Source organism: Pieris rapae, chromosome 18 (genome assembly GCF_905147795.1).
Source record: "Pieris rapae chromosome 18, ilPieRapa1.1, whole genome shotgun sequence".
NCBI lineage: Eukaryota > Metazoa > Arthropoda > Insecta > Lepidoptera > Pieridae > Pieris > Pieris rapae.
Window position 1 is genome coordinate 1,690,631 of NC_059526.1, and position 18,011 is coordinate 1,708,641.

Below are 18,011 nucleotides of genomic sequence, written 5' to 3' on the forward strand. Positions count from 1 at the left end.
ATAGTAATACTTGTTAACATTTAGCCTACAAGACTCTCTCGTAAAGAGGGTCTCTCTTATTGGGACATCAGGGGTATAGCAATACAGTATAAAAAATCCCTTTAAGAGATGGAAGGGGAGGGGAGAGCATCTTAGGGGATCCTGTTCTCTATCATTTTCTCGCAGAACTATTGCATTTCACGACACCAAGTATTTTCAAAACAATATTTGTATTGTTACTTAGCGAGGTCGTAACAAAAAATATATTTCTTACCCTGAAATCTAAAACCCAATTACCGAGCTTTCCTCGCGGTAGCGAACATCACAGCTTTTATTTACACAATAACTTTGCATTTATTGGCCTTGAGGCTTCGGAGGATGTGCACATGCGCGGGAACCAGGATTCGGCTGAAATGGCCCTTTGTCCATTCCCCACGTTAAGGTCTAGCTGTGCTGACGTCACGGGAAACGAAAATAGGCGGGAAAGTGAGTAGCGCTTTCTTTACCTCAAATAAATTATATTATTTTATAAATCAGCTTGATACGTGATTACATGTACACGCCTAATTATAAATTTTTAAATATTATTTTAGAGTATTTAGAATGTTTTATTTATATATATCTTAAGATAATTGTTTGATTTACTTCCATACTAACATCATAATTAATTTGGTTATCTATGCATTTAAATTTTATGATATGTATGAAATGGTTGCATTATATTTTAATATAAGCATTTATAGGAATTAAAACGTATGAATGCAATTTATGCGGTATCAATAACATGGACCCTGAAATCGTTTAAGATATTTTGTCAAGACTTTGAAGAAGGAACTCGTCTTATGCTATTTTTTATTTAAATGAAGGGTCTGTTTCACAATCTCCGGATAAGTTCCAAATAAGCTATTTATTACTTATTCGTAGAATAAACAGTATTTTTGCGTTTCACGACAGTCACATAGCGCTATTCGCCATGAAACGCGAAGTATCTTATTGGGAACTTTTATCTTTCGAATAATTTATGTGTTGCATAGCTATTTGGTACTTTATCCATACATTGTGAAACAGACCCTTAGTCTATTTACAATTAAATAACTTGGTAGATTTATAAATTTTGTTTTGAATCAAATGAATTAACTCTTAAACAAACACTTTTTTAATGGATTGAAGCTATGTTTTATTAGAAACTTATAATTATTGACATTCAACACCTTTTGTCTTCAGTCACGTGACCAAGCACGCGAAACGTCGGGAAAAATTTAATAGTATGTAAAAAAAATCTATATTTATAACAATACATAGCTTCAATCCATAAAAAAAGTGTTTTCTTAATACATCAGTTCTGTTCGGCTACTCAGGACTATTGTTGGTTATAAGCAGATCTCTATCTGCAGTAAACGACGTTTTAGGTACTTATATGCGTTGATTCTCTTCAGGCGTAAGATGCTGCAGCCATTGTTCAATCACCAAAAGTAGAAATATATATTTTTTTTTTCATTTCATATTTGTATATCTTAATCTAGCTTTTGTGTCTTTTTTTATAGTATATTTCTTTTCTCTTTTATTTATGTTTTCCTTTAAATTTTTGCATACTTGTCATTGATGCAAATGTAGGTGTATGTATGTGTCCTTCGTGTACTTTTTAAATAAATAAATAATATAACAAAAACTAATGAAAAAGCTACGTAAATACAACAACAAATACGATCTTTCTGTTAGTACGCATTTTGCCGCCCGCCCAATTTCCGTTATAAGCTATCCGGTATCAACTTTATCCTTAGTATTTCTATATATAGCGTATAAGAGTTTCAAAATAAATTTTATTTAAACTGTTTGGTTAATATTTGGAAAATATAATATTGGTCTTAACTCTTCAAAGTTTAATTGGCTTTACTATTCATAATCATAATTGATATGTTCTTAATTTTTAACATTTAGGATATTTAATTACTAAAATGGCTGGAATGAAATAACGTTCTCATCACATACGCGCTTTTGTTCTTAGTAGAGCATCTAGAGCTGTAAAACATTCGTACTCTGAACTTTTGTGCGCCGTATACCTGTTGAGTCCTATCGATCAATTGAACTAAATGTCATCAACGCACTCCCGCGGGTTACACCTTCCGGAGGGTCAAAACGCTCATAAATTCTTTTACCGTTTGACAGTTGAGCAGTTCACATGTATTCCTGTAACCTGTGATGTCTACCAGGATCATTCGTGCTCAAGCATGTGGCGGACTAACACGTATCTGCCGAACTGTCCGCCATTCTGCTGACGTTTGTGTATGTGTATGATAATGTGTATAGTGTTGTGTGTGTAGATAACTGAGGTAGGTTATCAAGCGGTGATCTGTATAGATATTTCTGTTGTGTTGCAACGTATGCAATGTATATATGTGTGTTTAAAACTTGGTAGTGTAAATTAAATTGAGAAGTTCATTCAATTAAATTTAACGTTAGTATTCAACATGTTAACACATTATATGGCTAGTATATATAGTCCGTGTAATATTATAGTACCGAGCGATGGTTGCGTAAAACGAGGGTAGTCCGTGCTCCCATATTATTGGCTACCTTCTTCGAAGTTTTCCAAAATGTTTCCGTTTGCTATTCTTTGGGTTAATTTATTCGTTACTCGATTATAAACCGGGGATATCGTAACTAAATATTAATTTGAATCTAAATATAATATATATTAATAGATATTCAGTGTAACTTCTTAAACCAAACCACGACTATCCGTAGTTATGTATAAAAGAATGATAACCTTCTCTTTCAGAATGGTATTTATAACCATGAAACAGCAGGTCAGGTTGAATAGAATAATGAATCAAACCCGCATATCAATCTTTCGATCATCTTCAACTGATTGCTAGTAGTTATTCTATTACGATAATTATATTTGCCACAAGAATACGACTCCCAAGTTGAATACTATACTGAATTTATCGTACCGTTTGCCCCCTGTTCTATTAAAAAAATCCAATACTGAATGCGGACATATTTCTATCTTTTTTTCATTGCAACGTTTTATCATTAGGAGGTCATGCGAAAGTCAAAATCACAATATCACTTGATGTCAGCACGTCAGTTCTAAATTAAAGTTTGCTGCCAGTTCTCAAATCAACGGTCTAGAACGGTCAAGAAGAACCAATAAACTCTCCGGCACTCTCTAAAAGCGCCAAGTTGTTATATATACCCTAAGATATGCCGGTTTTTCACGTTTTCCTTCGTAATAGATAGATCTTCTTCGTTGTCTTCATTACTGGAGGTCGACCCTGTCTTGAAAAGCGTTGCTACCTCCATCCCCAACTTCTCACAGGACAAGGATGTTGAGACCCATAACTGTCTTAATTTAATCAGACCAACGGGTCCCGGACATTTCCTGCTATCACTACCTACCATTATCAGTTTGTCAAGACTATTACGGGTGTGTAATGGCAATATGACCAAAGTAGACAGAAAGTGCGTGTAATATTTGTGTATTAAAAAACGAAATTAGAAAAGAGTTGTGAATTGTGTCGTGTGTTGGAATATAATCTATACAATACATTTAAATAGCATTAGTAACTATTATATTTGATGAAGTTCAAATTCTGGTACTGCGTTTTAAGTATCTTTCCGATTTCGTTTGATTTTTTCTATAATATTTGTTAATACTTTACGAGTAAGCTGTCAATCAAGGAAAGATCAAAGGCCGGTTTTTAATAAGCTGAAGCCCTAATGGTTCGAGGCACCAACGCCTTATTGCTATTACTACCCAAAACAATTGAAGGCGGTTTGGTTTGTATTTAAACTCATATTTTTGTTTAAAATAAACAGTTTAACATGTGCTAAAGTTTTACGCTTACACTAATACATATAACCTAGTAATTATGTTATTTGATTAGTATAGGTACAGATGTTTAATTGAAATTGTCTTCATATCTATTACCACCGTATAGCGAAAACATTCAAAACACGCATTTATTTCCTAGGGCCCTGCTTGCAAACGTTTACGCGCTATCATTTTGAATACGGCTCTTATAATAACATTATGGCAGCCTTGAAGGTGTCTTCATTTTTCTTATCGAGATATTTATGATGGGAAGGCTTCAGCGGAAATCGATATTCATTATGAGGCAGCGTCAAGTTTAGAAACTGTATACTGTACTGATATTGGTAACGGACAATATGTTAACGTTTAGGATTTATATGTATTTAGGATTTATAATTTAATTTTAAAATCATAGTAGAATCGTGTGTAAATACGATCAGATAGAAAGTCTGCATAGTTTGACTGGATAGGCCTGGTGGCTTAGACATGCTTTAAACTTTGAGTTTGCGCTTTTGAATCTCATTCGTGCACCTATTTTACAATACCAAGAATATTAGGACCTCTTGTATATTTGATTTTAAAATCATAGTAGAATTGTGTTTGAACAAGATCACTTGCAGAAACTACAAACAATTGGAATATATAATATAAGCAAGATAGGTCTAGTGACTTAAATATGCTATCAACATGGAGTTACTACGTTTGAATCTCGGGTGTACACTTTATATTTAAGACAAACGATTTTAGGACCGCTAGTAAATGTATTTCTTTATTGTTTCAGAATTAATATTATTTCTAGTCCAAGTACTTTAAAACAATGTTAATACAGTCCCCTTGACTTGCAATATATAGTAGAGCTAGAGTGAACGTAGAGTGAAAAGAAAAGAAAAGAGATAAAGGCTTAGAGATGGACACAAGAAATGATGGACTCGGTGATGACATCGAACTGAGCGTTCAGGGAGCAAGCAAATCCAGGTATTTTTATTGTATTTTTTATTAGTAAAACTATTTTAGTGTTATATTTGTTTATCTTTAGCAATGTATACTCATATTAAAGATTTGTGTTTTCGTATGTTTGTAACGAAGAAACGAATAAACTCAAAAACTAAAAACCCCACTTTATAAGTCTCATTTCTCGTTTCATTATCTTTGAGTAACAAAGGCTATATTTATTTCTATTACCTATTCTATTCTATTATTTATACTTTAAATTGATTTTGATTCAAATTTGAATTTCGAATTACACCAGTGGCCAGTGTTTAAGTATACGTAAGAAAAAGATCATTTTGGAAAATATAACCATAATGCCATTATGACACTGCGCAAGTCCTTTTTATCAATTATTTATTTACAAAAGCTTGCAGTGTGCCGAGCGTAGAATACCTTTGCATCATAAGAAAAATAAAATACAAGATTTAATGTGTCGAACAAAGCACAAAGAAAAAAATAAATACATCGATTCATAAATTAAAGAAACTAAAGGAAAATTGATTTCAAAGTGTGTGGGGACAATTATTGATATCCAATTATTTACGAAGTACTTACGTAAATTTTTACTTTGGTCTTGATTTAATTGTTTTTTAGCGACTCACCAAAGAAATCGGCATTGCCGGAGAGAGGTTCATGGGGTAGCAAGTTAGATTTTATTCTATCTGTGGTGGGATTGGCTATCGGTTTGGGCAATGTGTGGCGGTTCCCATACCTCTGCTACAAGAATGGAGGAGGCGCTTTTCTCATTCCCTACTTCCTCACATTGTTCCTGGCTGGTATCCCCATGTTCTTCATGGAGCTGGCCATGGGACAAATGCTTACGATCGGCGGTCTGGGAGTGTTCAAGATTGCGCCGATTTTTAAAGGTAATTCTTAATCTGTTCCCTGGAAAATATGTCTGGCTAATTATTGATTTGTAGTGTACTATGCTAGATTAAACTAATTCGAATAGATCTATACTTTTCAGTCTTCTCACTAGGTTAGAAAGACAATATCATTGAAAACTGTTGTTTAAAAATAGATTATTACAATAATAATAAATCATTTATTTGCAAGAAAGTGTACATTTTGGTGCATGTAGATCGAAGATTTTTAAAATCCACACAATCAGTCATATAAAAAATAAGCATGCAAATTTCGTATTTATTTTCAATAAGTCATGTAATAAGAACATCAACAAAATGTCATAATAATAAGTTAAGTCATTTATAGTTTATTGTCTAAAATCTAAATACTCGCACACGCTATAAAGGTACCTTGTCTAACAAACCGATACCATCCGCGATTTAAGCATCTTAATGTTTTGTCGTTATAGAATGTATGTATGACATGACGATGTTGCATTTCTATTATGCATTTTATGTGAAAAACTGCAGAAGCTACAACTACAGTTTTTAAGACAGTAAATATAATAAGGCAAAAAGCTTTCATGAGACATTAAAACATCATGAATTTTAACAAAGCTTAATTAGCCTCTCTAATCTTAACCTTAATTTTGAAGTTTTGTCGAGAAAATAACGCATTGTTAATGTCTAAAAGCTTCTTTCTTTCTTGCTTTCAAAAACGTATGCCTTATGTACGAGTATGGTCCAAAGTGATTTTTATCTATTTCGATACGTTTAAAAAAAAAATTCCTGTCATTGCAATATTATTTTGTATAACAAGATATAATACTGATACACTACATAAAAACATATATCCCAGGTGACTATGTAGACATCTCAGTTAGATTAACGGTGTATCAATGTACGATTTTAATTAAAATTTAATATTAACATAAGTAATACGATAAAAACAATAATTTTTATATATTTTCCATCTATTTACATAAATCCATTACGGTAATCAGTGACCGAAATTTCAACAAGGCAAAACAATTCTGATAGTTCATTACATAAATATGCTTGCAATATTTTAATTACTACAAATATCAATTTATTCGAGTTAAAAATAGTACACATTTTAATGAGTTTCCAGTAAATTAATATTTGTACCAAATTAAAACATGAAGGTTTTAATTGGGTCATAAGAATAATAGAACTTGGACTGGCATCTAGAACTGTAATTCATGGAGTTAATAGTATGTTTCATACTGCTTCGAATTATCGCCGTTTTCTTTGGCTACTAATATAAAATAGTTATTGAACTACTGTACCCCAGGCATTACATATAATATTGTTGCAATATTTATTTTTGTACTATTACAAAGCATTTATAACCAAATTTTTACAAACTAGCTATAACTATATTGATATTGTACGAGTCTAGGCTGTGCATTTTGCTCACTCAGGCCTTGATAGTTTTTCCTCGTCGAAGTCGTTTTTAAATCGTACGATTTACGCCCTGAAAGTATAGCCAGACGTAGGCGCTCTCTCAAATGAATTCGTTACATAGGAATTAACATTTCATTATTTTGCTTATATTTTATTTATGTACGTGATTGGTTAATATAGAGTAAAAATAAATTCCTCTATTATTCAAAGCACCCCGATGACGCACGAACCGTATAGATATAATCTGAAATAAGTAAGATATGTAAAATTCTAGAGTGAAATTTCATTTGTATTACAATAAGACTAATAAAGCTACAATAATTAAAATTTAATTTAATAATACAATAAGATTCGTTAATATTTTCTTTAATGTGTTTTGATTTGTTTTTAACATAGGAACATGTTGAATTATACCTCTATAAATAATGACTTAGTATTAAATTAAACAAAATAAGATTCTGAATAAGTTATTAAAATATGAATATATGTATAATTACAATATTTCAACTCTTATAATATATTCTCAAAATAATTTCCGACAAGCTACAATTTCTTCAAAGCCTTATCGTTGAAAATTATGCCTTTGTCATGTTTGTGACAATGCTTACAGGAAAATCATTGTTATGTTGAAGAAAAATTGCGTTGCGTTTATGTGTTAGGTTTTGTATATAACAAATTCAAAATAAAATGCTCAACTTTTTAATAATTTTATATGTTGGCCAATTATGGTTCACATAAATTATTAATATTTAATAATAGTTAGCGTGATCCGCCTCGTGATTTGAGTAATTACTTAATAAAATGAAATATTATTATTATGTTATATAGAAGATTTTTCAAGGAAGTCTAGATAAGAAACCCGCACAGTTTCACATAAACTTGCCTCAGATAACCTAATGCTTTAACACGTATTATATCACTTAAACACCTGTGACACTACGAAGCTTGCAAATGCGTTGCTGGCCTTTAACACTTTTCCCCACCTTTTAACTAAATAAAGGGTAGGAATAAGTGTATTAAAATGTGATTGTCTATAGTCAAGGTGTAAATTATGGAATTTCGCATTTTATTTCGGTCCCATCATGAAATTTTGTCCCTTTTATATATAACGGATAATTTTCAGGAATCGGATACGCCGCGGCTGTCATGTCCTGTTGGATGAACGTTTATTACATCGTGATTTTAGCATGGGCCATCTTCTACTTCTTCATGTCTATGCGCTCTGGTAAGTCTCTGTAAAGTTTATGTTGAAATAAAATAGAAACACTAAACATATATATTAGTAAAGATTCAAGAAAATCCATCTTATTTACTAAAATTAAATAATTCAGAATGTCAGATCTTTAAATTTATCATAGAATGAATATGTCGTTATGATATTGTTTTATTTGGGATGCCAATACTAAAACGATATTTCCTATAACTCCTCTTGTAAAGTTTGTCAATGGGTATTCAATGTATTTTTAATACATACGAGTTATTATAGTATAAACAAATACAAATTATTGTGATTGGTTTATCAAATGTAATTAAAATTTTGCAATTCACTTTAGATCTGTAAGATCTAACAATTTATCACGGCAACGATATAAATAGATCAGGTTTTATAATTATTTAATGTTATTGATTGCATTACATTATCCAATGGTACAAGAGGTATATATCTGCTGTCAAGGCTACCTGGCTACCAACTCGAAATAATAGCCCCACAGGAATGGACCTTCAGGTCCACCATGTGCGATTAATACTTAGCCATGAATGCAGTTAACATTGGAAAAAATTATTGGTTATTAACAAAACTTTTTTCAGACGTACCATGGCGTGACTGCGACAATTACTGGAACACAGATACCTGCGTTAATCCATACGACCGTAAGAACTTAACTTGCTGGTCCTCAATGGATATGACCACGTATTGTACCCTGAACGGAAAGAATATCAGCAAGGCCCTCCTTTCTGATCCTGTCAAGGAATTCTGGGAGTATGTTTTATAGTTATTTAATTTGTAATAGGTTGAAACTTACATTTTATCTATTAGATATTTCCTTATATTACTTAGATAGCTAAATGTCAAATCTATTAATTTAATTAACTAGTTGCTCTCTTAAAGAAACACGTGCCTGTATAAGGAGACAAATGTATATAGAATATAGATTTATTTATAAAGTGCTATTCGAAAACCACTCTGTAACTCTTCTATAAGGATCAAGATGCTTTACTAATAAAATTATAAGCATTGTAACCGTTGATAGAGCAAACTTTCAAGGCATTTGAGAGCTGCCTTGACAATGAATGTGCATTATACGTGTTCTTTTTTATATAAGCTAAAGCTAAAGAAAAACAAATGCTCTTGTCCCTTTAGTTTAAAAACATCATTATAATACAATTGAAAATGTTGTTAATCTGCTATTCAGCCAATATTAAAAGATGTGCCGTAATGACTGTAAAAAAGTATAAACATTTATTTAAATCATTTAAGATTGCCTATCTACCAAGAGAAAGAAAAGAATAATAATAATGTTATGTCCGATAAAAAGGCTATTATATTATATATTTATATAAATCTACCAAGAGATCTTTTACGGCTGTGGGTGCCACCATGTAGCACTACGCTGTTTCATATTAGATTTGTGTCCAATTTGTGTCATAAAATGCATACTTACATATAAGGACACTATGTATCTAAAACAATTGAATATAAATAATATTTAATTAATAGACGACGAGCTCTACAAATCTCGAGCGGCATAGAACACATTGGTAACATCCGTTGGGAGTTGGCTGGTACACTTCTTCTGGTCTGGATCCTGTGCTACTTCTGCATTTGGAAGGGAGTGCGCTGGACTGGAAAAGTCGTCTACTTCACAGCGCTGTTCCCGTACTTCTTGCTAACTGTATTGCTTATTAGAGGTACGATCCATGTGGGTTCATCTATATTACGGTATTGGTAATGCCCGATATCGAGTGTTCTAGAACCTCTTAATCATGTGGCATATATATTCCTGGTATACTATATTAATAATAATTTATTTCAAGTTTGTTTTACAAGAAAAACTTATATCTAATTGCTCTAGTTATAAACAAAATTATGTAGTCAGGTTTATCTGACGCTGAAGTAGGTGTGAACCTGTATTTCAGCATACAGCGCCTAACCCCTTAAATATCTTAGACAAAAACTCTAGCATCAATCACATGACTCATTGGCGAAATTTATATGTTGTAATTTACAATCAATTTAACAAGTAATTCTATTGTGGTGTGGACTGTTCAATCCATAATTATTCATTTAGCCCTTTGCTTGCGATTTTGATACCTAGCGACCACCGGTGAAATACCTCTACCTATAATTAAAAGCCGCTTAGTATTTTAAATTTTAACGATTTCACAGGAATAACTCTTCCCGGCGCAATGGAGGGAATAAAGTTCTACATAATGCCGAACATGTCAAAGTTATTCGAGTCTGAAGTATGGATCGACGCGGTCACTCAAATCTTTTTCTCGTATGGTTTGGGTCTGGGAACTCTTGTTGCACTTGGAAGTTACAACAAGTTTACTAACAACGTTTATAAGTAAGTAATATGGCATTAAGTCAATATATATATATAATAGACAATGTAACAGACACTAATAATAATAACATTTAGTTATCCACATTTCGTTTAAATAACAGCACATTTATTATACAGAACTGTTATTAGCCGGAAAAAGAATACATACAATTATTTTATTTAAAGTTCTCGCCTATTAATCGCCCTGAATTCGCTCTTGGCTTTTATTCATATAAACTAAATAAGGTTTATTAGATCGTTTTATGCATGATTGATGGGCTGATTTCATCTTATTGTGGTTTTCCTATGATGAACACTTTTTAAGAGCAATTAAGACTATTTTATTGTTTATAAAAAATATCTGTTGTTTTGTTTTTTTTTAATCAACCTTTCTTGGACATAAAATCAAACATTTTATAACACAAAAAATTTAAGTTACAAATTGTCATGTGTTTCTCTAACATTAGAATAACTGTTAAAGAATTGTTAAAGTCTTATATATTTTTTTTAATAGCTTTAATTTGTGCCAATTGGGCACAAGGTACTTCGCCAGTGTCGTGTAGATGGAGAAAATACGAAGGAGATTGATTCTTATATCTTTATATCGTTTATACTTTGACAATTTCTTAAATTTCAGAGATGCCCTGATAGTCTGTACAGTGAACTCTAGTACATCTATGTTTGCTGGTTTCGTGATCTTCTCTGTAGTTGGATTCATGGCTCACGAACAGCAGAGACCGGTGGCTGAAGTGGCTGCATCAGGTATGCACATATATTCACCAGGTAATATGCGTATAGACGCATTTTACTTGCGTTTCTAATGACATTTATTTACTAAGGTGCTCCTACAATCAAGTTTGGGGCTTATGCTTTTGAGGCATAAATAAAACAAGGATTTGACTCGATTTATTACAAAGGCTTTCTGATGTATCCTGAGTAATAATTTAATAATTTTTATAATTAATACGTAATTATTATTTTTCTATCAGGACCTGGATTAGCTTTCTTAGCATATCCATCGGCCGTACTCCAACTACCCGGAGCCCCATTGTGGTCATGCCTGTTCTTCTTCATGCTGCTCCTCATCGGTCTGGACAGTCAATTCTGCACCATGGAAGGCTTCATCACAGCTGTGATCGACGAATGGCCGAAACTACTCAGAAGGAGGAAGGAGATTTTCATCGCTATTACGTGTGTCATATCATATTTGGTTGGGTTGTCTTGTATTTCGGAGGTAAGAAAACGTTTTTATGATAATATTATCTTAAAAAGTAATTCTTACTTAATCAATTTGATTAGTAGTATATTACGATTTTTAAAAGTGGTTTTAAAAACCCTCTTATTTATAAAAACTATTTCAAAACTGTTTTAATGTCTCTTGATATAGAAGTGATTTAGTTAAAACAGATGCTTTAGTTTTTATTAATAAGAATGTATAATCGTGTATCGATGTATAACATTTTAGATTGTGTATTTTGAGTTATTTGTATGTTAGAAAACTGTATTTGAAAGTGTTTTTTAAAGTTATAGTACCTTGCATCACTAATGATTCAAGGTACTACAACTTTAAAAATTATTGGGCCCTCTCGCTAAGTAACATCAATATTATTTGTAATTTGTTTACTTAAGAAACTTAAATGATAGGTTTTGGGAAGAAACTACTACGAATCTAACCCAGAAATTACATTTTCACAACATTAACGAAAGTTTTTGACAGAGTTTTAGAAACACTGGTTTATATTGAAATAATAGTTAAAAGTTTAGGGCTAAGCATACATATTTCGTTTTAGGATATAACATAATCTTTTATAAAGAACCTGCACTGTTCTTAAGATAAAACGCTTACGAGACTGCATATTTAATACCCTTATTTCATAACAGGGTGGTATGTATGTCTTCCAAATTCTGGACTCCTATGCTGTATCTGGCTTCTGCTTATTGTTCCTGATCTTTTTCGAGTGTGTGTCGATCTCCTGGGCGTTTGGAGTGAACCGGTTCTACGATGGTATCAAAGAGATGATTGGCTACTACCCAACTATCTGGTGGAAGTTCTGCTGGGTCGGATTTACACCTGCTATATGTATTGTAAGTGATTATTTTAAAATGGCATGCCACGGGAACCAATTCTGTTTAAAACATTTTGACATTAATGTCTTGGTTTACCAAAAGCACTAAGTGTATAGCGATAAACTCACCCGTCTACAGCCATTGTTATGTAGTGTTTTTGTAATTTTACAATATATAAACTATACTTCCCCGAATTGAAGTGTTCCACGAAAAATATCATGTTAATTTATAAACATTAACGATTTGGTATTTTAATTACAAAAAGGAAATAAACAAAATCTTATTCCAGAGCGTGTTTATATTCAACTTGGTACAATGGACTCCGATTAAGTACATGAACTATGAGTATCCCTGGTGGTCTCATGCCTTCGGTTGGTTCACTGCTCTATCGTCTATGCTGTGCATCCCTGGGTACATGATTTATCTGTGGCGAGTCACTCCAGGGACACCAATGGAGGTAGGACACCAAAAAATGTCTGCCTATTTATAAGTTATTAATTAAACAAATTTTTGTCATTCGAATTCAATAGTAATGTTTCAACATGTGTTACTCACAGTCGATTATCATATTAAAGGTGAATCTGACGCAAAAAAATTTACCCCTTTATAACTTATTACTTACGAAAAATACTTTTTGTAATTTAATAGTAATGTTTTAACGTGTGTTACTCACAGTCGACAATTACAAATTAAAAGTGAACGCAAAATATCTTGCCCCTTTATAAGTTATTAATTAAGAAAAATACTTAATAAAGTAATGTTTTTATAGAAATTCCATACGATCGTTCGAATCCCCGAAGACGTACCTGCCTTACGGACAAAGATGCAGGCTGAGGAGATAGCCAAGCACGGCAAGGCCTAAATGGAATTAGATGAACAAGACAAACGCACAATTTAAACGTGCCATATTACCATATAACCATTATTTACTTATATTACTTATTAGTCAATTAATTATGTAATTATTACGTTTTGGGAGCGTCGCGACGCGTTCATGTTCTACTATATTTACAAGTAAGTTAGTTAAAACGGGTTTCAAATAGTTAATCTATATATTATAGTTATTGTCTTCCATTTAGGATGCTTTAAGTGTTTTTTTATGTGTAGCTTGTAGTTTTAGAATGCGTAATCACTTTTATTACTAGTATATTTCGATTTTTAATAGTGGTTTTAAAAACCCTCTTATTTATAAAAACTATTTCAAAACTGTTTTAATCTCATGATATAGAAGTGATTTAGTTAAAACAGTTGTTTTAGTTTTTATTAATAAGTGTTTATTATAGGAATGTGTAATCGTGTATCGGTGTATTCTAACAAAATATTTCCATAGCATTACCAAAGAGTTTATAACATTTTAGATTGTGTATTTTGAGTTATTTGTATATTTTTATTAAGAATCACATATCGTTAAGTAAGAGTTTTGGTTTAGCTTTAATAGTTAAGTTGAGTTTAGTTTATTAATGCATTTATCATAAGTAATATGAAGTTGTGTTCTGTGAGAGACCAAATCTTTGAAGTATTTACAAAAATGTCTTACTAATTCACTATACTGTAGCTGATGGCCTAAAATACGTCTATAGTCGTTATTTTTCGACCTTATTAATGTAATGTGCCAAAATATGTGTGGAGTTCAAAAGATTAATGTTAGTAGATTTTCATAATAATTACTATTAATAATTATTCTATTTACACGTCAATTCTTATAACTAGTGAACATTCGTAGTTGTATGGCGTTTTTCATATAAACCTATTTATCACGTATGCAAATTATTTACAAAAAATAGTTAAATTTACAAAAATTATTAAAATATTATAACCTGTAATCTTTATAAAACAATATTTAAATCGTGTTATATAAACACCATAAATAACCAATGTCATAATTACTAATAACTCAGTTAATAATTAGTAAATAAATTTGAGATATTAGTAATTAGATCATTAATATTTTATGTTGTTTCAAATAATAAAATTTAATACAGAATGTGAAAAATGTTTATTTAGATATAATGAGTAATCATTCCATTAAATGTTTCCAAAGGTAATTTAATTGTTTCATTTTGACTTCCAAATCTTTAAAATTCTCATCATGAAGCATTCTTCAAGGCTAGCTGCTACCTGAACTCTATATAGTCATTATTTTAACTGGATACTATCAAGAGGCGGCTCTTCAGAACTTTCGTATTTGCCATACTTTTGTACGGATCCGAGTTCTGATCAGAATACACATTGAAACAGAAACATAAAGCACAGTTTTACAAAGCACAGTTCTAAGATTGATTGATTGGTAGACTAAAATATATATTTAATATGAAGGAACAAACAAAGCCATTATTAGTAAAAGATAAATGAGTTTTTTTTTTAATTTAAGAAATTTTTAGTCACATTAAATATATCGATTTGCTGGTAATTTATGTTGTAATCTCTAGGTATACGGTACATAACCGAGTTTCGTAAATAGTTGGTCTTAGAACGAGGAATTTCGAATAATTGGATTTGCCTTGTATTGTGTGATTAAAGGGTCCTAATTAGCAAAAGCGATAACAAGTCAGGGCAGTCAATCAAACCATTGCAAATAGCCTGTAAAAAAATGAAGGAATAAGTCTCAACCCACTGAAGAACACCAGATGACTGTCAACTATCATTAACAAACGGGTGCTAAGCTACGTTGGCCACATTGCCAGGAGAGAACCGAATAGCCTCAATGCTCTTAATGGTGAGAAGGAAGTGGGAAGAGAAGTGATGTAGGTGAAGTCAGAGTCGATCGTGTCAGGGTCACAGGGTCAGGGTGACCAAACAAAGACAAATATGGGTCTCAACATTCTTGTGGAAGCAGAAACTCAAGGTTAGGACTTTTCAAGACAGGCATGACTTTCAGTAATGAAGACTGACTGATAAAGAAGATTTTAACAGAATAAAACTGTCTTTACATTTGTGTTAGACTTTCCTTTTAAAACTTCATAAGGGTTCTTAATTTAAATATTAACTTTGTTAGTTGTTCCAGAAATGATGATGTACCTCGGATCCAAAATCCTTCACCCGTCGAATCACTGACTGGCCAGAAAGCCCCAGTGGCTAATGTCGAGGAGTATTATATGTTGTATGTTATATAGGAAACACGTGCTACAAATATATTAGCATACATTATTTGAAGTATGTATGTTGTGTAAACTTAGTTTTCGCACTTCAACTTGGTCCGTTGTGCGTCATGGCTTATTAAACCTAGCCAGGTTCCACAAGCTTAGAAGAGTCCTGACCACTTCGCAGGATTAACGACCTCACAGTTCGGTATTGTATTTAAGTTCGATGGGAAGCCACGCATTCCATAACTACGTGGGTAACTGATTCCTCTGCGCTAAAACGTCTGTTGCGCCAAGGACAAAGAGATGTTTATTAAGAATACACAAATAATAAGTGAACCAATTACTATTATTTTGAGATTAATTTTGTTGGGGCTAAGAAGTCGCTTTGTCACTAGCGGGTTTACTCCTGGCAGCGTTTTTTCGGACTCTCTGCAGATATCGTTTCGAATCACTGTAGCCAGTTTGTCAGAATCCGGTGCATGGTGATACTCCAGTATTAGATTGCGATTATTTGAGCTTTCTTCTAATAGATCTCAGTATCGCATAATATTACGAAGCGGCGTATACTTTTATGATTTATCTAACTCTTCAAAAAGTAAGTCATTATATTGTAATCTCTTAAATTATGATATAATTACTGCGGCTAACAATAGCCGTGACATACAGGGCTGTATGTTAAATATTATGAGCGAGCTAGCAAAACAGGTATGTAAGGACTTTTACAAGTAGTCATGGTCTCTGGTAAAATGGGTAAGTAGGTCCTTAGGAACTGACGGCATATCAAAGAAAATATAAATATAGACAATTGACAATATTCTTAGGGTCTCTTTCACAATGTCCAGATAACTTCCAAATAAGCTATTTATTACTTATTGGTAGGCTAAACAGTATTTTTGCGTTTCAAGACTGTCAGATAGCGCTATACGTCATGAAATGCGAATCTTATTCGGAAATTTTATCTATCGAATGCTTTATGTGTTGCATAGCTATTTGGTACTTTATCCATACATTGTGAAACAGGCCCTTAATCTACATAATAATAATATAACCAGTATCTCGATATATGCCGATACTTATTCGTTGTGCAAGGAAAGCACCAGAGGTCAACCGTACTCTGTACCAGGCTTAATCTTTAATTAGCGCCTGTACTCTTGAACTCCATGTCCCAAAATCAAATTCTTACATTGAAAAGTAAGAGTTTCGTTTAACAGTTGAATTGAAAATGAATTGTGACATAATAGTATGTTGTAGAAATTAACACTTTTCGGACGTTTTAGCGTGTTTAAGTAATCCATTGTCAACAATTGGTGATGTAATCAGCCATTAATGTCGATTGCCTTGTGCACTTTAACATGTACTTGCCGTATGTTTAAATATAATTAAATTATCGGGTTTAAGGCAGGAATTGAAAGATTTACTTTTACCAATACGGTTTTGTTTTGATGATTTTAAGAATAATGTTACGGAAATAAATCTTGGGTTTTGAAATTTTTTCTATATTAATTAACGTGCAAATACTTGTTTTCGTATATCGTTATAAGTCGCCAAAACATAAGCGATTTGTGGCTTTCAGAAGTTAAATTCCTGACTGACTGTTGCTATATTTTCGTTCAACTGCAGAATTGCCTTAATATAACCGATTAGTAGTGATTTTCATAAGAATTTCATTTAACGAGGGATGGCTGGATATCTGATGGTAAGTGATACTCGCCCATGGACACTACGGCCCGCGAGTGCCTTGCCAGCCTTTTAAAAATTGGTACGCTCTTGTCTTGAAGATGCCTAAGTCGAATTTATTCCGTAATACATCGCATTTATGAGAAATAAGAAGAACTTTAACATTTATTCTTGGTATGACTTTTCAGGGTTACCCGAAGCCAGATCCACACATGAAACCAGATATAAATCGTGGGTGGCCCGGCATTTCATTCGGCTGTTAAAATGACTGACCTTGGCGACATTTATTGTAATTCATCGCACCTCAATATGGTCATAAGAAGCGCTTTAGAATACAAAATAGGCCTGTCCTTCTTTTTTCAATATCACTTATATTTAACAAAGGAAGGTAAAAGCGTGTGGGCACCGCAAACTTGCGGCAAACGTGCGGCAAACGTGCGGCAAGTGTAGGTACGTAAGTTTTAGTATCACAATAAAACAATATTTATATTTGTTTCCAACACACAAGTATTTACAATGCGTTTGAAATTAAAGCATTAATGGCTAAGTTCCCCCCACCTTTGCATAAATAGGTTGG

The 18,011-nt window shown here is 32.5% G+C and overlaps 1 protein-coding gene across 2 annotated transcripts; it reads left to right on the top strand.

Annotated features, from left to right (window-relative positions):
* Window positions 1-420: 420 nt before the first annotated feature.
* On the top strand, window positions 421-14,568 carry LOC111004306 (sodium- and chloride-dependent GABA transporter 1). Of its 2 annotated transcripts, none has more exons than XM_045632245.1 (12): window positions 421-465; window positions 4,578-4,771; window positions 5,381-5,652; window positions 8,183-8,284; window positions 8,869-9,040; window positions 9,779-9,969; window positions 10,448-10,628; window positions 11,245-11,369; window positions 11,597-11,841; window positions 12,489-12,692; window positions 12,964-13,131; window positions 13,444-14,568. In XM_045632245.1, exons 2-12 carry the CDS (start codon window positions 4,704-4,706, stop codon window positions 13,534-13,536), a joined length of 1,821 nt encoding a protein of 606 aa, XP_045488201.1. In that variant the 5' UTR covers window positions 421-465; window positions 4,578-4,703; the 3' UTR covers window positions 13,537-14,568. The 2 variants fall into 2 exon arrangements, with proteins under 2 accessions (XP_045488201.1, XP_022130989.1); XM_022275297.2 differs by lacking the exon at window positions 421-465 and adding an exon at window positions 2,151-2,309.
* Window positions 14,569-18,011: the final 3,443 nt, after the last annotated feature.

Coding starts and splice junctions, on each gene's coding strand:
- LOC111004306 (XM_045632245.1), top strand. CDS start 4,704: ATGGACACAAGAAATGATGGACTCGGTGATGACATCGAACTGAGCGTT. Junction 4,772..5,380: donor CAGGGAGCAAGCAAATCCAG/GTATTTTTATTG, acceptor ATTGTTTTTTAG/CGACTCACCAAAGAAATCGG. Junction 10,629..11,244: donor TTTACTAACAACGTTTATAA/GTAAGTAATATG, acceptor CTTAAATTTCAG/AGATGCCCTGATAGTCTGTA.